The 24,499-nt window shown below is 36.5% G+C and overlaps 2 protein-coding genes across 3 annotated transcripts in view; one reads left to right on the forward strand and one right to left on the reverse strand.

Annotated features, from left to right (window-relative positions):
- The window catches only part of LOC139118885 (Na(+)/H(+) exchanger beta-like), a 125,992-nt gene extending 104,537 nt beyond the window's left edge, over positions 1–21,455 (reverse strand). Inside the window, exon 1 of one of the 2 annotated variants that reach the window (XM_070682441.1) lies at positions 21,338–21,455. The gene's annotated coding sequence lies outside the window, so the exon portion shown is untranslated. Of the gene's footprint in view, positions 1–20,744; positions 20,873–21,337 lie in introns of those variants that run through there. The other variant, XM_070682442.1, reaches the window with a different exon arrangement.
- LOC139118889 (protein O-mannosyl-transferase TMTC4-like) overlaps positions 1–24,499 on the forward strand; it is a 45,282-nt gene that overhangs the window by 1,452 nt on the left and 19,331 nt on the right. The window contains 5 exon segments of the mRNA XM_070682447.1: positions 11,509–11,728; positions 15,779–15,866; positions 18,234–18,343; positions 23,453–23,719; positions 24,290–24,492. Of these exon segments, the coding sequence (XP_070538548.1) occupies positions 11,509–11,728; positions 15,779–15,866; positions 18,234–18,343; positions 23,453–23,719; positions 24,290–24,492 (888 nt within the window).

Here is a 24,499-nt window from a genome sequence, read left to right on the forward strand (position 1 = left end):
GAAGTGATTCGTAGATAAGATGTAGACATTCCTTATGTAACTTCATTTTTTTAAACAATCCACACTTTTGACTTTGTGTGCATCTTTTAGTGTGCAGTGTGATTTATTTGAAGTAATAGTAGAAGTTTTAATGCTAACACTCCGTTGGTCAAGGCAATATGAAGTGGAGTCTGTATTTTCATGTGTGGAATACAAACTACCAATTACCATTTAAATGTGAACAAAAAAAATTTGTAGTGTAACTTGAGTAAAAGTGTATTGTAGGTTTTAACACAGGGGAAGTTCACCAAGGATGATTTTTACATATGTGCTAGCTTTGTGGTCACTTACCCCGGAAAAGCTATTTTCGCCATTTATAACTCGCAAGATTTTTACAAAAACCGATAGAAATAGTACAGGAAGTTGCCCATGTAATTTGAATCATGGGAAAAAAGCGCCAAGCTTGGAGCTTGCATAATGTGATATGGAAGGGACCATTTTCTCATGGGTATGGCATTGTCCACTCACCCATGCTTAAACCAGGCTGTGCGTATTTACGTAACTTTTGTTTATACTGAGTATCCTTGCATAAACGATGATTCACTCATAATAAACTGTCCACTGTCAGATTTTGTGTTGCTGTTTACTACTGTGTTACTGTGAGTGGACAATGTGGGGGCCATACCCGTCCGGAAATGGTCCCTTCCATATCACATTATGCAAGCTCCAAGCTTGGAGCTTTTTTCCCATGATTCAAATTACATGGGCAACTTCCTGTACTATTTATCGTTTTTGTAAAAAATCTTGCGAGTTATAATGGTGAAAATAGTTTTTCCTGGGTAAATGACCACAGAGCTACCAAATATGTAAAAATCATCCTTGGTGAACTTCCCCTTTAACACAGCCTTAATTTAGTGGTGTACTATACCTACATAATCAGTGGCACAGAAACTTTTGTACTAAAAGGTTACAACCACAATGACTGTGAGTAATGGAGGTCAATTGCACCATTTAGTACATGGTAAGAAGGAAATAAGTATGCTAACGGTGTCTGTGGTAATATTTCACAACAAAAAAATAAACAATGGAATTTTTCAATAATGGTTTGACTAGGATGTGTTTCATATACATACCTGGCTTTAGGCCAAAAAAAGAAAGAAATGGTTTTCTGGTCAGCGCGCGCGTCACTTGAACACAGCGCGTCACCCTTTTTTTTTCTGTTTTTGGCCGGCGGCCGTGGCTGACACCAAACCAAAATGGCTGAAGAGAAAGAGAAAATTCTTTGGGGGCATGATCAGTGGCTGCATGAAAGAATATATGTGACTATATTGATAAAAACTATAAAACTGACCCTCCTCCCTCCCTTGAGAGAAAAAAAAATAAAAATAAAAAAAAATAAAATGCGCGTCGCCGCACCATTTTTTAAAGAAGGACCTGACCAGAAACATTTCTTTTTTTTTTTTGGCCTTATGTGCGGATTTTTTTGAAACACAAAAGAGAAATTAATTCGAAATGTCTGGATGTTTTTACAAAATAGGGTCAAATAATTTCATGTTTCATATGTTGACACAAGTATGATGGAGTGGTATTTATTACAGGCAACAGTGTAATAGAATATTTCTTGGCAACGGTTAGAATATCGTTACAGCTTTGATAAGCTTCCCTCTGGGAAAGATATGGCTTTTAACTTGAGAGAATGGTTTTTGTCATGGCTAGGCTCACAAATTACAATATTGGGTGGGGGGGGGGGGAGTTCTACCAATGATCTTTCACTTTTAGAACTGCGTTTGTAAAAAGTAAATATGAACAAAAATCACAAATGTTGATACACACAGTGTGAGATTCCCTGTAGAGTGCAACATGTTTCTAAGCTCTGTTCAGAATAGTTGTCTGACTGTATGCATACATGTACATAGCCTACTTTGAAAGAAGTGTATTATTTAAATATTTGTGGTTCAGCGTGTCATTTTTAATACAAAGCTCTGAGAAATGCCATATCAGATGATATGTCAAAGAATGCCACATTCTTCTTCTAGCCATGCAAAGTCCCTATGGAAACATCTTTGTGGAAGATAATGTTGTTGTTGCTCCATGTATAGATTGAGTTGACACCATATAAGGCTAATTGGGCATAGTTAAGTAGAAGCTGCTGGCCTTTGTCACTCAACAGTCAACAGCCTTGAGAGTAGAATTCATCAAAATAATCAGGCATGTCTTCCAGTAGAGCTTGGTATTGTGTTGGGGGAGGGAGGAGGGGGGGGGGGGGGGGGGGCAGAGAATTTTTTTTCTGTGCTGAAACAAACTCCTTTCCAGAGTTCACTGCTGGAAGAATATATATTTGAAATACTTCAGTAAATGCTCTAGTGATCATAAAACTCAAACTTAATGACTTTCCGTTTCACTTCGACGTTCACAATGATGCAGAACTAGTTTTATGTACATGTACAGTATTGTAGAAACTTGGTCTGTCAGTTGGTCATAAATATATTAGTAAGTAATTGTATTGTAATAGTATTTTAATGGAGAGATGAATAATTCAGTACTTGAATTATTGTTGTCACAAGTGTAACTCATTTTGACTACTTTACAAATTTTAGTCAAACAGTATAGATGTTCTCCAAGGGGTTTCTTTGAACATTAGCCAGATTAAATTTAAATTATTGATGAACTTGTAGTAGGTAGTATCTTCCTTGAATTCCATTTAATTTGTAAGAGACTCAGTCATTTAGCATTTATCATTTATTTTGGTGTGAATCTTTACTTTGATGAAATCAGGATTTAAATTACAAATTTTTTGCTTGACTTTGTAACATTTAGGAGATATTACTCACGGGCAGAAGTCATTCATGAAACAAAATTGAACTTTGTTAAAATAAGCACAGTATTAACAAACCGTTTTCCATTGCGTACCATACGATCTCCTGTCTCTTTAGGAAAGTAAACGGTTCTATGTTACTTTACTTTTCAAACTGCAGTTGAATGTCTGGTCACAAAAGGGACTCTGAACTGCAGTGTGTAAACATGAATACACATGAAGGACACTTTCTCACCAGTGTCATAGAGAAATTACTTTACAAATGAAATTGCAATATTTAACCTATCAAAAAACACAGTATTAGGTAACATCATTTAAGCCATATCTAGAAATTGATATGCTGATATTGTAGCTGTTTGTTGTTAAGGAAATTTCAGATATATTACAATTTTTGACAAATTGCAGCTCGTTTACTTTATGTCGAGTAATTTGATATTGCAAATTGAGTTGACTTTTAAACTTTTGCATTCTGAGCACTTTATTTTCGCCCCGAGATGCTTACTTCCAAACATTGCCTCCTGTGGTAATGCGTCTCACTGTTGAGGTGAAGCGGCCTGTACAGACTGTATGGACGATGAACTTTTCGTTGTCTGTCATATTGCTTTCTGCAACACCCCGTGGTTTTGAACAGAGCTGTCAAACGGGGCTGTCAAACCACAATGGCTAATGGGCTGGGAGTTATATAAAGCGTGCTCTTGAACAGTAATATTTGGGTCATGACCACACCCCACGCAGTCCCCAAAGTAGTCGCATTCCATCAGAGAATATATGTCAAGCGTAGCCTACTCTAATTGTTGGTGGTCACATCCTGTCGGTTGAAGATGGAGTGTTGTAGTATGCAAGAGTTTCTGAATAGCCGAGAACGCTCGCAGTGAAACCATTCTGTACGGTAGATTAAACAACAATGCCTATTGCTTTACAGTCTAGTAAAGTAAGACAACATAACTACTACTTTCTGAATCGGGGTACTTTTACCGGGTCATATCGGTCAGGCCTGAAACAACAATGTTTATTTATAGTTTGTGTCAAACCCAAGCAAGGGTTTTTCAGTCAAAATAGTACAAGTACTCAACTTTATTAACAGCTTGTTCTTGATACAATATTTTCTGATCACAAGTCTTTTACATTCATTAACCTTTGACCTCACTTCTAAGTCAGTGGGTCCAGCCACACTTTCTACACGTGTAACAGTGAAAATGGTAAAAAGTTTGCACAGGGGCACTTTCTCCAAAGTGAAACAGTTTTTTTGTCATAATAGTACCATAAATACATGTACTGAAACAATACAAACAAGTTAACTGTAAGTTGTTGGAAATATTTGTGCAATAATTTAAGACTCATATATATATTGATTCTCAGTATGTAATTGCAATGCAAAAACGATTATCATATCATGCAGAGTAGTAAATAAATTTATTGCTATTTGTATTAATTACTCAGATAAAGTTAACTGTGATGGCTAAAACATAAAATACTACTCGGTTTTCCAAATGGTCTGTTTTTGTCTCTAACGATGTGTCAACAATTCCTTTTTGCTTGATATCTTTTTGCCTGATATTGAGATGAATGATTTCTTTGTCTAAAAATTGCTGTGCCATAGTTAAATCCATCACATAAGTCCAGTTAAATTCATGCTATTTCAGGGTCATTTATCAAAAATTACCAACCTTTATATAATTTGCCGACTACAGATGCTTGGAATGTGAAGGTCAGGTCTGCAGCTTTAGTTGAACTACATGTAGATGCATGCAATGATGACAATTTTTGTGATGATTTCTCGGAGAAAGTGTGTACTTTTTAATTGAAATAACGCTTGTGCTACTTCATTGTGAGCAAAGCTGTAGTACGTATAGACATGTGTGTAGGGTGGTTGTTAGGTCTACTGAGGAGATTCCAAGCAGGCCACACATGCCAAATAACATGGTTGTGATGCTACCCCAAGATTTCAAGATTAGGGGAATAGCGTTCTGCATTTTTGGGTTGCAGTTTTGTGAATACCCAAGATGACTGAAATGCAACCTTTGACTCCAGAGTTATGCATGGTTTTATCTGATCAGGCGAAAGATAGATGCTTTAGGTCTGGTGAAGTGGTCTGGTAGTATTATTTTAATACACTGAAGTTTTTGTATGCCTCTGAGAATGAGATTATGTCTGGAATTTGTGGCATTATAAATAATTTAGATTGACTGATTGATAATTTAACATGACAAACTATTTTAACACTTTCCATTTGATAAATTGAAATGACAGGAAAAATATTTACTTTATTCTGTACAAAGATCACCAGCACTATCTGTACATATAATGAATTATGAAACCATACATAGGGAGATTTTAGGTGCTGTGTGCCATTTTTGAAACATTGAGATATACAAGTAGACATACACTACAAGGTTGAGAAACCATGAGTTCCTTCATGTCAGGAAAAAATTGCTTCTTGTTGGAGCTTGTATACATGTACATTTAGCACATGTTAACTAAAAGAATGATGAATTTCAAAATTTATACATCATCTGTGCAAAAGAACTGGATAGCTTACAGTTAATTACAATAAAATGCTATTAAGGTAGAACGTGCCTTGGGGACAGTTATTTGGACTCTCAAACTTTTACAATTCTTTTCTGATATACCACTTGTAGGGGTTCATCTGAAAACTCGTGGTGTAAGAAATTTTCGCCAGCTTAGTTAGTCCCCACGGACACCGTCCGGGGGGACTTATAGGTTTGGTCATGTCCGTGCGTGCGTCCGTGTGTGCGTGCGTGCGTGCGTGTGTGCGTGCGTCCGTCCGTTCACACAGATATCTCAGAGATGCAAGAAGCGATTTCATTCAAACTTGGTACAAGGATTACTTCATATGTCATACAGATGCACGTCGATTTGTTTTGGGATACGATCCAATATGGCCGCCAGGCAGCCATTTTATTACGATTTTTTCATGTACAGAGCCATAACTCAGACATGTTTCAACCAATTTTATTCAAAGTTGGTACAAGGACATTGACCAATGTCATAGATATGCATGTCAATTTGTTTTGTGATACGATCCAATATGGCTGCCAGGCGGCCATTTTATTACGATTTTTTCATGTACATAGCCATAACTCAGACATGTTTCAACCAATTTTATTCAAAGTTGGTACAAGGACATTGACCAATGTCATAGATATGCACGTCAATTCTTTTTGTGATACGATCCAATATGGCCGCCAGGCAGCCATTTTATTACGATTTTTTCATGTACAGAGCCACAACTCAGACATGTTTCAACCGATTTTATTCAACGTTGGTACAAGGACATTGACCAATTTCATAGATATGCACGTCGATTTGTTTTGTGATACAATCCAATATGGCCGCTAGGTGGCCATTTTATTACAATTTTTTCATATACAGAGGCATAACTCAGGCATATCTTAACCGATTTTATTCAAAGTTGGTACAAGGACATTGACCAATGTCATAGATATGCACGTCAATTTGTTTTGTGATACGATCCAATATGGCTGCTGTGTGGCCATTTTGTTACGATTTTTTCATATACAGAGGCATAACTCAGGCATATCTCAACCGATTTTATTGAAAGTTGGTACAAGGACATTGACCTATGTCATACATATGTACGTCGATTTTTTATGTGATACGATCCAATATGGTTGCTAGGCAGCCATTTTATTACGATGTTTTCATGTACAGAGCCATAACTCAGACATATTTCCACCAGTATCATTCAAAGTTGACATTGACCTATTTCATACATATGCTCGTCAATTTGTTTCACGTCATGTAGCAGTAGTACATGTCAATTATTGAAGTTTCGTAAGTAGGCTGATATGTCAAGAAATATGTACTGCATCAAATTCATGAAACTTTATACAGATGTTAACCGATGTTAAGCTCACATTGCTTTAACATTGAAAAAGACATTTATCAGTGTCATTTTAATTAATTTGTAATTGCATAAGTAATGAACTTTCCTAATTAGGGTGATATAGCCACAAATTAATACAACGTCAAATGTGATGAAACTTGATACAGATGTTGATCTCATAGTGTTGTAAATACTGCATCAAACTTTATGAAATATGTACCAGTGATAATCTGTTAATTGTTAGAATTGTATGCAAATGTTTGAATTTGTTATTAATCCTGTTTTGACATCATTTTGATTAATTCCTAGTTGACTATTTATGAACTTTAGGATGGTGGCCTACATTGGTTTTATGTTTTCATCACCATGGAACTCATTCTTGGCCATTGAGCGCCATCTGTATCAAAGTATTTTTATCACAGACCTAATTAATGTAGAGGACTCTATCCTCGCTGAGGACATGTAATCAAAGTACCCATTATTAAAACAGTGGGGACTGTGTCATCAACGATGACTTGTTTTTTTGAAATTCGAAATTTTATTTTTCTCCATAGAGTTAACACAGGGATGGCAGCCATTTTGAATTTTAAATATCAGTAAATCTTGGGTTATTTGTTTCTCTAGTAACAAAATCTGCACGGGGGCTCTTGACTTTTATTCTTGATTTAGAAAGAGAATGGTTCAAAGATTCCTTCAGGAAAGTTTGAGCAAAAGTTTGTCTTTCCCTTTCGAGGCTCATGCTACCTTAAGAGAAGGAAACAGGAGAACCTATGATTTGTTTTAGGTATACTGGGAAAGAAATTATTAGATTAAATTGTCATTACTTGTCTGTCTGTGTGGATGCAGATTATATTGGTTTTCAGCTTTGATGTGCATTCCATGACATGCACACATCTGTTTGATATCATTTACCAACCATCTGCCAGTACTGGTATACCAATTAAAACTGACCCTTTGACATCTGCACATGTCCCATAGTCTGTGAAAGCAATCATGGATGAGAGATACAATGGGGTTGACAGTTTGATGTCATCTTGCTTCAAATTCATAGTTTAATTGGCAAGAGTTGTGCTTCAAAGGGGCCAGAGATAGAATAGAAGTGGTGACATTCAACTTATGTTGCTTTTTTGTCAGTTGATATTCACAAAAGTTACATGTACTGTTGTCCGAAGTAAATTAGGAGGACAGAACTTATCGGACTCCACCATGTTGAGAGCTTATGTCAGCCCACATGCAGCCTCAAAAGCGAAAGACTTAAACTTTTACTTATACAAGTCATAAGGAAAATTTAAATGATTCTCGTTCAAAATCAAAAATAATAATCAGGGGTCACCATGCAAATTTTGTTACTATGGAAACATATCACCTAAAATTTACCGATATTTGAAATTCACAATGGCTGCCTTTCTTAATTCCATACTTTGATTGTGTTCATAGAGATTTTATTTAACTATTTACATGTTTAAGACATTTTCACTAGGATTTAAATCCACTTATTTTTCTTGTAAAATGTTGGAATATATTGATGTTAAACATTTTCACTGGGATTTCATTTTAAGAGCAGATTTTATCTATCGATGAAAATAGCAAAAATAAATCCCAGTAGTACTTTTGAGGTTTAATGTATTATGAGAAGGGAATGTGGTTTGTATAAGAGTTGAGATTAACTACCATGTCATTAAAGCCACAATAGCTGCGAATTATTGCATTATTTTCATGATTATATTTTCAAACCAAAGTTTGTTTGTGTAAATGTGCAAACTGAAGGAAATGTATAGAAGTATCACTGAATGCTGATTTGCTTACGGTTTAATTGGTTACATTATAAACGAGTACCGCACTCATAAAATGGCGGTGCCACAGAAAAGTACAAAAAATGCAGTATTTCCTGCACATACACATCATGATCATAAAAGGAACAAGCATGATGCCATTTACTTGAATACTCAACACACGATGGCCAACATTTTGTTGTAATATTTATCTCTCTGACACATGATTAGTTTTTGAAAATGAAAATGGCGGGAAATCTAAAATGATGTTAAAACGTTTGAATTTACATGTCACTTTCGACACTTATGACAGTGTTATACACTTTTTCTGTCTTTGATGGGTCTTAGTCAAAGAAAGTTTTCGGAAAACTAGGGACATTTTGAGATCGGTTTGTTACACATTCGCAGCTCTTGGGGCTTTAATACTAGCCAATCAGCCATATTTTTGTACTATTAGATGAATAATAATAAGTAAAAAGTACATTTCTTTCACGGTATTCAAAGTCGCATCAAACAAAGTCAACATTTCTTGTGTAGAAATTAATGATCTCAATTTTATCACCAGTAACATAACTCGCAACAACTTCCCAATTTCATCCATTCTATGATAACCCGACCAACATTTTAATCAACAGAAAATTATACACGGATGATGTGTTTCCATAAATTTTACTCAAAGATTATTGTGTATTTTGCCAAGAAATTTGCACATATCCAGCTTATACATGTGACCTTGTCACCAGTATATGCATACATTTACGCTCAGAAAGAATCTAAGCACTGTTTGAGTACGGTATGGGTATGTTAAGCATCCTGACAGTCGTGCGGTATCTGCACCACAATGCACAGTCAATAAAAGTTATGACCACTTGTGTTCTTTTGCTGTCAGGAGTTAGAGGTTTGATAAAAGTGAGGTGAAAAGTTGACAGCAATAAAATGCATGCTATGAAATTGAAAATGAGTACAGATACTTCTAATTTGGTAATAATTGTTCCTTGTCATTTGTATCGAAATTGGTTGTATAAAAGTACAGTGGAATGTGTTTCATTAAAAGTGGTACTATAATATCTGTTAGATTGCATTTTTAGTTTTCTTTAGCGTTTGCCCTGAAGTTGGGTGTGTCGAAAGCAGTTTAAAACATGATGGGTAGCTTTTACATCAGCTTCCAGTGTTTACTGGTAGCTGTGGGCAATTCAGGAAAGACGGTGACACTAGGGTGCCCCCACGAAGCTTAGGGGCTATGCAGCCTACATGCTTGACTGCCCTGTGAATTAACCACAGCGTTTTTGTTGTGAATGGCAGACAGAGTACTGATGTAATCCAGAGCCTGTTTGAATCAGACAATGGGCAACGATTGGTTTCTGACTTGTGAAAGCCAGGTCGCAACATGTCATGCAGTGTCCGACACTCACAGGATCTCTATAATAAAATGATAAACATGATCCAAAAGATGTTCAACTAATATAGGAACTCAGACAAAATGTATGTTGTACCAAAAGTTGAGTGCATTGCAATTCAGCTCACATAAAGTGTATATTTTTCATCTGAAGTAGGAGTATGGCATGGTATATAATCAGCATTCAAGAGCTTCCATACATTCCAATGCAGCCTAATATATATATGTATATTGTATTTGTAACTATGTATGTACAGTGGTACTATATCAGTATATGTACCTGTCCACTTTGTTTAAACATGCATAGATTTATTCATGTGATGTTGATGAAGTCAATAGCTGAAGATACATAACATACTGGTACATGAATAGTACTTTTGTTGTATTCATATGTACAGAAGTGAAAGGCTACAATGTACAGGTCTGTATACAATACATGTATTGTTGTATTGGATTATGTTGTATTCTGGTATAACAGAGTGATAACTTTCAGCCAAAAATTTGCAGTAAGCAGTACTCCCTCACTTAAGCTAGATGGAAAGATTCGGCCGTTGGACACTGAGTGGGTCTCCGCCAACTTCCGCCCAAAGTTGTTTTGGTTGGAGTCTAACATTGTAGCCAGTGAACAATACATATACCGTATTAATGTCGTCACTAGTGTACGCTTTGGTGACCTTGAAATTAAGTTTCTCAAGCAAGATTTCCATCTCAAATTTCACGTAAAAAATTATTTTGACTTTATAATAAGCTTCAACGATACGACACTACTGGTAACGTAAGTTTTCTTTGTAAAAACATGTCATTCAAGATCCCCTAAATATACACTACTGGCACTTGCAATGAGAGAATTATTAAATACTGTTTGATAGGCAATGCAGGCAAAGGGATATTTTACATTTTAACTTTGTGGTCATCAAAATATGTATACGGGTATCAATTCTGAACCCACACTGACAAGAATGATTATTACTGGGTATGGTGCAAATTATTATAATAATACCATACAACAAGCATCTCCCCATGTGTGACGGTAATCTACCCACAAGGAATTTAATGCCTGATTCCAAAGTATTCAGGGGTCACATCCGCACAGTTTTCAATACAGCCAATCCTCCAGGTTCATGGATGTCATTTCACATAGTGTCGCCTTTGACCCCATAGTGCCTCGTATATGGACATTAACTTAGAATAACATCAATAAATATATTGTGTGTCCTTATGATGTACCTCTGGTAGTTTTCATATTCTGTGAAGCTTGTGGGGAAAGTTGTGTGTATTTTCTCTGTTTAGAAGTTCAACACAACATTACCTGTATCAATTCTGTTAACAGTAGATATCTGAAATTTGTCTCATTACGGTATAATTAATTCTTCTCAGCCATACTTTTGTATAATCATACTGTTTTCTGTAATAAAGCTGGACCTCGAAAACATGGGAAAGGGAGACAGGGGTAAACACATGTTCACAGTATTGTTCCTCAGAACCTCAACACAAAATACAGGTAATTGATAATTAGTCAAGGTAAATGGGGATTAATCGTTATGAGGGAAATATTGTTGCCGAAATAAATTTTGATTGATTAATTAACTTATTTCACAGACTTAACTACTTGTTTAATGATGGCTACTTTACAATTTATAGATTAACTAATTAATGAACTTGTTTATTCATTTCACAGACTTAACTACTGGTTGAGTGGTGGCTATCATCCCATGAGCTTTCACCTAACCAATGTAATGCTTCATGCTGTCGTCAGTATCCTGTTTACCTACATGTTTTCTGTGCTGTTTGGTGCTGACAGCCCTGCTGACAACCAGCCAGAAAGAAGTTTCCCAGCTGCCAAAGCCAGCCTTCTCTCAGGAATCCTCTTTGCCATTCATCCAATACACACAGAAAGTGTAGGTATAGCTTGCCAGTGTGTTTTTTAGTCCTCACGGACACCATCGGGCAGGGCTGTCAATGTTTTTCAGAATAGAAGGGTACAAGTGAAAGAACAGGAGGGTACAGCCTTGTGCGGAGCGAAGCGGAGCAAGGCGTGCGCGCAAGCGCACGCGGGGGGAGGCCAGGAGGGGGGTGTCCCCCCTCCTGCAGCTGAAGCTTTTCTAATTATTCATCTTCAATTGGTGGCCTGTGGTGGCACTTTTGAGGGCAATTTACTGTCAAGTTTATTATAACTGAAGTATAAAAAGTAACATGAAATTGAATCTTGTGAAATAAATTATGGAAGACAAACAGAAGTATTAGATTATATGTTTATTGATACACCAGGTTATTATTATTATTTGCCTACAAATTGTGTTGAATTACAACCTGCTTAATAAAGATCATAATCTGAACCATAATCAGAATCACTGGAGTACTCATCTAAGCCAAAGGCTTGTATTGGTATAGCAGTACCAGCTGACAATACCTCAATATTGTGTGATTTCAGGCTAATGAAACAGTAGCTTCAGCAGAAACCACATCTGCAAAAACTATTTCTTCAGATCACGGTCCCTCCACAAAAGACCGTGTTCAGATGTAGCTTTAGAAACTACACCTGCAGAACTATTTCTTAAGAAACAACATCTGCAGAAAGTAATTCAATAATTGTAATACGTTCCCATTCAAAAACAGCTAATCGTATTAGAATCTAAAAAAATCTTGTCCCCACTGTAAAACTGATGTCATAACGTCACGACAAAAAATTCGATCTGCGTCTGGTTGATACTGCTGTAATTTTATTTTGTCTGTTTCAAGACCTCCTCAGAGTTACCGGCTATGAATTTCCAGTGTGAAAATTTACAAATGTAATGGGGTAAATACGAGACCATTACCAGAGACAATTTGAGTAGACGCTACGTCATACAAACAATTACAATACTCAAGTTTACATCCACTAATGAAATTGCGTGCCTTCGTTGTCCGTCGGCCTCTCAGTTGACAAGATTGAGAGTATGTTGATTTATTTACGTAGTAAATCCTTGCGCGTGAAAGTTAACGATCAAATATTTTCTCCTGAATCATAGTATCTATTCTGATATCCCTCACAATAGTCAGAGTTTTGTCGAAACCCACGCCTGCCAAGTGGGTAGGCTCACTACATGCATGTTATATCCATATCCAAAACATGGTTTACCCGCGCGCCGCACGTACGTGCAAGATACCGCGAAAGTATATAGTCAAGCCTAGCTAAATTTGTGATTGCCCTAAACATTAAAAAATGTTGGTCTTGGTAAATGATTTTGAAGGATCGGGATACCGATATTTGCTTTTGAGGAAAGATTTCAGATGTCGGAAAATATTTATCAAAACTTCAATACCCGGCCTTCGAAACAATCACAGTACACAGCATGTACTACCGTATGAATACATTTCATAGAACGGCGGCTAGGGTTGGTGCAAACAAATTCAGTGGTAGTCAAAACTCACTAAAAATTATGTCAATCCCCACAAAGTTTGTTTTGCGTTGAGTAAACGATTCTTACTCATTGTAAAGAGTGTTCACGATCTGCAAACGGGAAAACAAATCAAAAATTCCAGTCGCTAAATACACGTAATGCTATGGCATTTTGCTCAGACGCGGCGTGAAATCTGCATTGCATGCTATATCATTGATGGATTGAACCCCCGATCACTGAAATTCCTCAGGAAATAAAATGATTTACAAATATTGACATTACTTATATATCCAGAGCTAGTGTGAGCCTCTCGGGGGGTCTTTTTGGACCCATAAATCCAACGAGGCTGTCGACTTTCGTAGCCATATCGATCGTGTACGTCCGAAAACCAATCAGAACACGTAAAGCTTTTTGACAGTACTGATTAAAACCAATCAGAAATCGGCTACCAACGAGCCTTAGGGGCTGCGCCTCTGTAGCACAGCGCAGCCAACGGTAGAATTTGGACAGGAAAGAATTCATAACGCGTGTAAAGATCATTATATTGCAGGCCTTGAATAGGAAAACAGGCGGCGGCAAGACCGGTGTCAGACGGCGATTTGCCGCCGGTGACCGGCTATAATTGACAGCCCTGATCGGGGGACTTATTTTTTCGTAAAGACAGCCAATGTAAGGTCATATACACCTTGAAACAGAGTAAAATATGTGCACACTTGATGTGACAGAAAACTTGATCCCACAGAATGATCAAAATGCAGGAATATAAATGGCTAGGTATTTGAAACAAACAGAGGTTAGAAAAGCTTTTCACACCTCCAGTGTGCTTCAACACGTTAGCTATTTATTTCATGCATTTTGATCTTCCTGCCAGATTAAGTTTGTGCACTGAAGAAGAAAAGTGATTTGTTCACAATATATCTATTTCCTTTATCCCAAGTTGAAGAAGAGAACTCACATAATTTAGTCATACTGCTTCCATGATGAACATGGAGAAAGTTCTTGAAGCAGAATGTTTGAAATTTTTGCTGAAACCTTCCTCAAGGAAACTTGAAATCATTCCTTGTCAGAATCAAAATTAAAAATCAGGGGTCACTGTTGAAGTTTGAGGATGAGAGAAACAAAAGCTGAAGTTAACCGATTGCTGCTTTACCCATCTTAACTCACTCTACCTGGGAAGTGGGGAAAAATCAGTATTTTGATTTTCACAAAAAACAAGACAGTGAAAGCTTCATTCACTCCACAGACTTAAAAGTGAGTCCATATATGAAAGAGATCAGAAAGGTATTGTTAAAAATGGAGTGTCCAAACTGTCTGTCCTCGAGGCGCATTGAACATTAACCTTTGGAAGAGCACACTTTGCTATGAGTATGAAAGTATCCTGACCTGGCCATTGTAGTCTTGGCAGCTACAGATGCGTGCTTTTTTGAGATGACATTTCACATACTTTCCAAGTTATATCCGATGTAAACTAGAACACTTCCTATCCATGTTCATGTTTCAGTTTCTATCAGTGTAAAGAATGATGACATTGTGTATTCTGTCATTTAGAGCTCAGTTTATGTGTAATGGTTTCACTTCGGAATAAAAAGGATGTTGGCCAGGGTGTTCTACTTATTCAGTACGCTCAAGAGATCACGCGATAGCAGTACAAAGAAACCCATGTGTACAAAAGGTGTATGCACATAAACATATTTTTATGGGTGTTTTTGCACACGGTTTTGTATGTACTATGGTTCTTTAGATTTTCTGGTTTAACTCACTTGTTGTGATTTCCCACTGTTTATGAATACCGTATTTCTACCATTTCAGTGAACACATAAATACACAAATTGTTACTAAAGGACTCAGAAAGGCATAATCATTTGGAGTTTTCACAATTTAACTTTGAAAATGTTTCTGTGCTTCATCAAATTTGGCAAGGCACTTCATCTTATTAAATAATTGTGTTATGCAGATTCACAAACTACAGTGTTTCGTTCAAGGGCTAGTAACATGTTATGATTTTTTTCACAATTTTTATTTTTTATCATCGACCACAGTTCTGTGTTCTACTCCCAACAGCATGTTGAAATACTCAGTGTTCAGCTTGTCAAGTCAGCCAGTACATGCGTAGATTGAATCGTTACTGTTGCTCTTGACTATACATGTAGAGTTCAAATGTCCGCAATAAGAGACATCATTAACAGTGCATTTTACAGATGATCTAGATGCTGTGTTGACAAACTAAATAGCTGGCGTTTCAACATGGTTTGGAGAGTAGAACAAGGACTTCCAATTGACTTACTGTACAAAAGAAAAATAGTTTAAAAAATCATCAAAAGTTACCGCCGCTGGCCCTTTAATCTAACCACATGAATTGTTTTAGCATATCAATTTGTAACACAAAGGCTATTGTTTAATATAAGTTGTTGAAGACTCATTCCCATGTGCTTTTGTTGTATATCAACAAGTCAACTTGAACAATCATAATTGTTGTAGTTAAATATTATACACACTATCGTAATAAATCTGCATCACTACAATTTACCAAGGAAAATTGTAACTGTTTGTTTGTTTGTTTGTTTACAGGTTGCTGGAGTTGTTGGTAGGGCAGATCTCCTGTGTGCCTTGTTCTTCTTCCTGTCCTTTATGCTGTATATGAAAGCATGTCACCAAGGTAAAATAATCATAAAAAGAATGTCACAGATATTCATAACTGTAAATGTACGTTGATTACATCATCAGTATTATGCCATGGTATTCCACAGTAGGACAGGGATGAGCAAATTATTTCAGATTCTGAAACCCATCAGCTAGTGGCCATAAGCCTCGGTTTCCAAGCTAAGTCAGACAATAATTCAGTTATCAACTGAGTATTTCACTGGTCAGTTGAGCATGTATTAACAAAAAAACTATTAGCCTGGTCAAAAAACAAATTTGTAGCCCACGAGTTTGAGCCAGTGCATTTTTCTACCCTTGATTGCAGTGAAATATTTATTATATAACATTGCATTCAGTAACTCTGGTTGTGTAGGATATTTCCTGACGACATTTCAAACTGGTTGGTAGTTTTTCTCATCATCTGAAATTTGGCAGGCAATTTCTAGTGAAGTACACCAGAAAACATTCTAACTTTGAGAGTAGCAAAATATTTGCCATGCCAGTCTGATCAACCGTACACTGGTCAAATCACCAGGATATGTATTACTGGCTATGCCGACTATGTCAAGCTCTTTTCCCTATATGCCAGATTGCTTCAAAAATATGCCAGGCATCTCCTACCAAAGTTTACTACTGGATGTACACTCTTTTAGTGTACGGTAATTTTAATTTTGTATACCAGTGCAGTTTAACCAACCTTCAACGTAAAATGTGCCTCAAAATTGGAGGACTTAAACTTTTGCTCTAACTTTCCATACAGAAATTTTCAACCATTCTTTTTTCAAAAATTAAGATTAAAATCGGGGCTGACCGTGCAAGTATTTTTACTATCGAAACAAATTACCTTGAATTTACCAATAGTTGAAATTCAAAATGGCTGCTATATCTGTGTTAACTCAACGGGAAAAAAACTAAATTTTTGTTTTTTTGACAAAAATGGGATGTGAAAACCTTCAAGAGCTTCTAAATGAGCCCATGCAAGCAGCAGCTCAGAAAAGTAGCATAAAAATTGGAGAGTCTGTATATAGATGTCCCTGAGGTATATTTTACCTTAATATACAATTTAAACTACCAGAGATACTCTAATGTATAAACTTGTAATACCTGTCAGTAACTTGCAGCTGCAAAATCTCTCAGAGGTCTTTAATCATAAGTTATGCCTCAGTGGACATGCAATATAAAGTGACATAAAAATGTGCAATAAGACATGTTTTATAGCGTCATATTACAAAATTGAATCAGATGAAATCCTTGTCAGTGCAATTTCTCTGAAGCCGAAGTGCCTTGGGGTGTGTTATGACTCATAGAGCTGGTTGAAGTCATTTGTCATCGCAGGCAAAGCTTCAAAGCAATCCTTTCTAGTCTAAAGGATATATTCCAAGGAATGAAATTTCTTTTAGATGCAGAGATTTAATCGTTGAATTCAATGAAATTCATGGAAAGATATTGCAGAGAAATTTGTTTAAATTCTATATTCATCTAGGTAGCTGTGAAAAGCTGGTCTGTAAACCTTACTTGCCTCAACATTAGCTATATAGAGATTTCAAAGATTTTATAGCTTTCCTTTCTGTGTTTTCATCGAACAAACACCTGGACTTTCCTCGAGTCCATATTGAAAATTTACGTGTGCAGTGCATTTAAATTAGGTCATTTATGGTGAGCTGTAAATCAAGGTAGTACATGCCTCAAAATTAAAATACTGTAACTTTTGCTAAAATATTTCTCAGGGAAACTGTCAACCATTCTTCAAAATCAAAAATTAAAATTGAGTGTTACTTTGCAAATTTTGATACAATGGGAACCTTTAATTTTCCACTATTTGAATTCAAAATGGCCACATTATGTGTCAACTCTATATGGAAAATATAATTTTCTATTTCCAAAAACTAAGCCAGTAAAACTTTACTTAGTCCATGGGCTTCAAAATGAGCCCCCACAAGTGATAGACCCCAAAAAAACTGTAAAAGTTTGTGAGTCCAAATATCTGTCCCTGAGGCGCATTCTACTTTAACTCATCTACTATGAATTTGTAGTCACGATACAGTATTGTACGTATGTACTTCATCCTTATCATGATAAAAAAGAACTATTAAATTACATCAATGAAATATTGATACGTGAGGTAACTCTGAAATCCCTTCAGGATTGTAATATTTCATGCACTTGTTTTGCATTTTTCCATGCAACAACAAGCTGGGTTGTGAACAACAGAAAAGAGAAAAACAGGTGTACTGTCAACTTCTGCTTTATTCAAAAAGGATTTAATTTCTATCAGTATCACACTGCCCTAGGACTTCCTTGTCAAACCTTGTGAAGCTTACAAAATTTTCATGAACAAAGCCTTTGAAAGGAAAATCCAATAAAATATTTCTTTTTTTCACAGACCCATCAAGTGGCTGTAGACCAGTATATTTTTCTTTGCCGTTACTTCTGTTGAGTGTGACTTGCTGTGCGACTGCCATGCTTTTCAAAGAACTCGGAATCACGGCAATAGTAAGTCTGTTATCTTGGTATTTACAGTAATGACATTCAAGCCAGGGCAGGCTCCAACTTTGTACACAGTATTGTATTCTCTAGCCATGGTGAGCATTGTCACAGGGACTTTGCAACAAGGTGAATCTGGCAGTCTTTGTTGGGCATCATTTTACAAGTGGTATCGCCACAAACTGATGACATCAAATCGCCGTACACAATACACAGTGCCATAATTACAAGGCGTCTGTGTTTTGTGTACGGCGATTTGACATCATCAGCTTGTGGCTATACCACTTGTAAATTGTTGCCCTTTGTGGTATAGCAAACTATTTCTAGCGAATGTTTTCATGGTACAATCCTATGGTGCACTGTGTCACCAGACACAACCAACCAACTGTACCTTTCTGCACAATCCCAGTTGACAAGAATATTCATAAAGTCTTGTAGAGCAAGGCTAAGGCTGGCCAGACCAGCAGATGGCAAATTTGCTGATCCAGGCAAACATATTTATGGTCCTAGATCCTTGACACCCGATCAATGGACCTGCTTGACTGTGTACATAACATTAAAGATTTTACAGTATTCTATATCAAAATCGAAATTTATTTAATACCTAGATATTCACTCTTGGTAGCATACATTTATTCTATCAAAATACTGTAGTCAGAATGTTTCACATCAAAGTTTAACAAAACGTGTAGTCAGTATGCTGGACACTGTGAAAAATGTAGATTTTTGTAACACAATATGTGACGCCAAAAATATCTACATGTGCTCCTGCTCAAATTTGGTACTTATGCATGAATAAATACATGGTCCACAGTATTTCTACCAACATGAAATATATCACAGTCGGAATCCGTTGTGGGACCCTGTTAAAATGATATATGCAAGAATATGAATCTGACAGTGACACAAGAAATTAGGAGTCGAAATTCCTCTCCTCCCGTACGCTGTGGATATCAGATCTTTGATCAACATGAGCCAGCTTCCAAGTGTACATGTATGCACATGGACTGGGTCATAGTTTATGAATAATATGTGCCGAGACATCCTCCCTGTCATAAATCTCGCACATGAGATTTTCCGTTCTCAGCCTTTGATCGTGGCTGTGTTTTGGGTCTTCTTTGTTGTCTAATTACAGTCTGTTCATGTACATTGAATTGCATGGCCACAGGTAGTGTGGTACATATCCATGTAACTTCTGTGTTTGGGCACTTTGTCTTCAGTAATTTCCATTTTAATATTCATTCAAAATGTGATAATTTTGCCATTCAAAATGACAAAAAAGGAATGATTTAGTCTGGTCAGATAAAGATTTGTATACATATGGTATCATTCACGTGCCCTGTGTGCAGTTTGGGCTGATAGTCTACCGGGGCACACTGAGATAACATGGACATTCTCTATTGGGCATGGACCTTAGGATTTCAAGCAAAGCAACTAGACGAATTTTGTGATATGATTGATGACAACAAGCAGACCTGATATCCACAGGAGCCTGACTGTGATACAAGAATGGCACACAAACAAATACACGAGGCACATTTTCTTGATTGATGGTGAAGCAGTTTTCAATAACGCTGCCGAACACTTCATCCATCACTGTAGGGTCATGCAAGGCTTACCACTTGCTGAGAAAAGCGATGACAAAATGTCATCTTTTGTACCGCCACATCTCAGTATGCAGTAGATTATAAGATACTATGCTTTGTATACGCATGTAGTTCTCTTGTTCTCTCTAATTGTCGTTATTTCATCTCCTTCCGTAAAAGTCATTATAATGATAAATGGCTGATTCTATGACCTGTGCTTTGTTTATATCTTTCCAACCGTGAGTCTCTTTCTTGATTGAAGCTGGCTGACTGTTATACAAGAACAAAAGACCAGACTAATCCCTGACAATAAATGGGATGTAATTAGGCATTTATCAGAGCAGCAGCAAAATATGGCTGATGATAGGAATTGTGGGTATACTGCCTCTGTGATAAAAATAACAGCAACAGAAATATGTCATTTCAGGTTTTCTGATCATATTTTATAATCGACAGGCAACAGCATGCACAAATTATAAGATATTCTTTTGTCAAGTTGAATTTTGAGGAAAACTTCAGTGATCCCATGATATCTTTAAAAATATGGGAAATTGAAGTTCAAAACGGCTGCCAATAAATTGCGTAATTTTCATGACTTCAAAAATAAAACTACATATAATAGCCAGGGTATAATATACATGTGATAGATTTTTAGTATAGTACAATAGTAACCCTTTTGACAATTTGCTAAAAGTATGTTGCCAAGGTGATTCGGCTACTGCTTTTGATTATTTTCCTATACCCAGACAGGCTACATATATGTACTGTTTATAAGTCACATTTTTCATCAACACTGGATTACATGAAAGTAAAAAAAGATTTACCTTCAAAGCAAGTTACACTTGTGTGCTGAAAGTGTACCAGGTGTTCACAAATACCACAATTTACAGTATTTTCAGCAGTCAACTGCATGCACTTCAGTGGGTTTTCATGTACAGTACAGGGAAATGGGTGTGTAACTGCAAATTCGGATCAGTTATTGTGGCGACACTTTTCTCCAAACATGTGCAGTGTTTACAGCATCCTCAAATGATACTTAGACTTAGGTCTGATGTACGGTAGCACAAAGTGACAAATGAAATGAATACATATGCAAGAAGATGAAAGAGTCATCAAAACTAATGAAGCACATTACTGAATTATTCAGAATGCAAATAGAAGAACAAAAGCTAAATTTCATATTGTAGAAATTAGATAGGTCACCAAAACTCACTTTGTTTATAATAGGACAGGGTACCATATTTTTCCAATGGATTCATAAATTCACCGCCCTGAGACAGCCCTCTGATAAGTCAAAAGCATCTACACCCATTATTGGATTAACCTTTGGTGAGATGTTAATCGTCAGCAAACATACATGTAATAGGAGGACTTAACGCAGAATTCTCTATGGTGATTGATAAGGCTGTTTACTCACCATGTCAAGGCTTATGGTACTCTCCAACTGTCTCACTGACACTCTGTACAGTGTACGCAGATGTACTGGGAAGTATCTAGGGTCCGTGTGTGGGCTACCGTATGTGATTGTGCTGGCAATTTTACATAAGTCTGATGACATCTGGTATTGAAGGGACCAATTTTGGGCTGGCTGGCTTTTCATTTCTCGATATTATTGGGTGTTCTCAGTCAGTCTGCCCAAAGAGTTTCATTCTCTGTGTCAACACACAGCTACTCTGTATTAAATGCCTCGCAGTACTGTCTAATTTGACTTGTTCTGATAAAAATGTGATACCAATACAGCATTTTTATAAAGATCTTCAGCATAAGGAACAGCAGGATTTTCCATAGAGGATAGTGATGGTGAAGCAAAATATTTGTATGTACATAAAGTATATTTGATATAATTTAACATATAATTTTTCAAAAAAAATGTTTTACGTAACAGTTGTATCTGCAAAGTTCTTTGCAATCAATTGTCCGAATTTTTGTGATTTCACTATTTGTCCTCAGTTTTGAAAAAGATATGATTGCATAAAGTTATCACAACTATTTTTCATACTCTCCTTTACTTAATTTTGCCATAGAAATGTCAAGATTTGACTAAAAATGTAAAGTTTCATTATCACGTTGTCAGATATGTGGACAAGTGAAATATGCAAATTAAAAGCTAATTAAAATGCAAATGACCTTTGCAAGCAATATTTTCACCACCAAAGTGTAGTACACCTGTTCTTTTCCAGGATAAGCATATTTGGTCAAAAAGTTAAGTAGATTAAAGGTTTAAAAACAGTAATATTATAATCAACGTACTCCTTAAAATTAAAATTTGATATGATACCGTAGTGAAAGAGAACCCATAATACTGTGGCTGTTCCATCGAGAAATTATAAAATGTGACCCAAAATTGATGGCAGGTTTATTGTACTTTGTTGCTAGGATACGATATGTCCATTTTGTCCACATATCAACTCTTGACCTCATTCATCAAGTGTACCAGTACAGCAGAAACAAACAAACACCATGTTGAAGACCAGACTACATACTCATAAATAGTTCAAATTGGTCAGCTGAGATCCATGGACATCTCAAGTGGTCTTTGGAAAAAAATTAGAAGTCCACTTATATTAAATCTGTTCAAAGTCCTTGTTTTTATGGTTTGTTTGATTAACTAGAAGATATGTGACATATTTTTGCTCTGTTTTCAAAAAAGTAGATGATTCTTGAAATTGATGTCCTATTTTCACATCTCAATATTTGAACAACATTGCATTGTGTGTGACATGGATCAGAGGCGGTGTCTATTTGACTGTTTAATGCAGTAGAAATTGAAAGTAGGGCACAAGTTAACTTGTAATATGGTTTAACCAAGTTTGGAATACAGTGTGACAAGTGATTGAGAGAAATGGTAAGAGCCAAATTTGGTGCTGTCAATTTTTGGTGTTTCTCCAGAAATGGTTTATTGAAAGTAATTAATCATCATAACAATACAACATGCAGAGAAATGTCCGATTTTGCTATTTCATTAGTAGTAAATTTAATTGAGTATTATTCCAACTTTTTAAATTTGTGTAAAGAGTAAGATTACCGGTATGTCATTTCTTAATCAGAACAACAGTGAAGACAAATCCTGAAAATGTAATTACATGTAACTGTACATGTACAATCTGTCACGATATATGGTTCTAATTCAGTCCCTTACTTGTAAAGAATAACAATATTTCCCTGTGTCATGTTGGAACTTTTAAAACACAATTAGCCTCCCTGTATCTTAACCCTTTCACCACCATAGTTTGACCCAAATCCATTGTTTTCTATGGTAAATTGGACCTGTACACAGGGAACTGGGGGTGAAAGGGTTAAACATTAGAGATACCAAGCTGCGACTTCATTGAATCACAAAATAAGCCAATTTTGTATGTGTATTTATGAGAGAGAAGTCCTTATTGGTGCATGTCACATCTAAATTGTAAAATATCCAACATGGAAGAATAGTTTTGTAGTGTGACCTGGAAATCTTCCTTTGGAGAGCATGCATTTTTATTTTGCTATAAGTACTTGAATTTCTCACAAGTGTTTGTTCTTTCTATCCTAGGGTATCTGTAGTGCCTATGATGTCATCATGGTTTGCAGAGTGGATCCGCTGGATGTCATCTACTATTTCAACAGCTAGAGCAAACAGGCCCAGTCTACCAATGAAGGAGACAGACGATGGGTCACCTCTCTGGTAAAGAGACTCCTGATACTGGCCGTATCTACAGTGATTATGCTGGCCTACAGGTGGTACATCATGGGGTCAGGGGCGCCATCTTTCCAGCCTGTAGATAACCCTGCTTCATTTGCTGATGGTCTTATCGCCAGGGTAAATAAATAAGTGCACAGTTAGATTTTTCTCCCCACTTATTCCCATTAATGTGATCTTTTTTTAATACCCAACAACTAATGTAACAGTATGGTACAGGTATGTGATACAGGGTGTCATGAGGTGTCAAATTTCAGCTATCTTAGCTAGCGCCCTCTACAGTTTGGAATTGTACTCCACATCTGATTCACCTCACAAGGTCTTACATGCACAAACTCACAACATCTTTGTTCATTTCTCACCTCTCTTCTTCCTTTTCTTTCTCCATTTTGTTAAATTTTTTTGTGCTAATTTATTATGTAGCCTCCCTAGGTAATGGAGTTTGAATAAACCCCCAAACAGGTAAAGGAAGTTCACGAATTTGATATATAAACTTCAATAGAAACCTACTCTTGCCATACTTTCAATACATTATGAAACTTAGAAAGCATAGCATGTAACTCTTAGTATACCTTATCCTTTTTCACAAAATTTTATCATAAAAGTAAAGTGTATTATGTAGTCAATATGAAACCATCGACTATAAGGGTGTTGATTTACTGTTTATTTTATGCTCACTTTTACCTGTAGATAGTAAATTACAACTATGTTTATACCTTGAATGGCTGGTTGTTGATTAATCCGTGGTGGTTGTGTTTTGACTGGGCGATGGGGTGTGTACCGCTCATAGAATCTATCACTGACCCCAGGCTGTTGGCCATAGTACTCTTCTGGGCTGTCCTCGGAAGTTTGTTGGTGTATGGAGTGGTGTCACAAACTGGTCATGAAAAAAGGTAAGCT

The sequence above is a fragment of the Ptychodera flava genome, chromosome 19 (assembly GCF_041260155.1).
Source record: "Ptychodera flava strain L36383 chromosome 19, AS_Pfla_20210202, whole genome shotgun sequence".
Lineage (NCBI taxonomy): Eukaryota > Metazoa > Hemichordata > Enteropneusta > Ptychoderidae > Ptychodera > Ptychodera flava.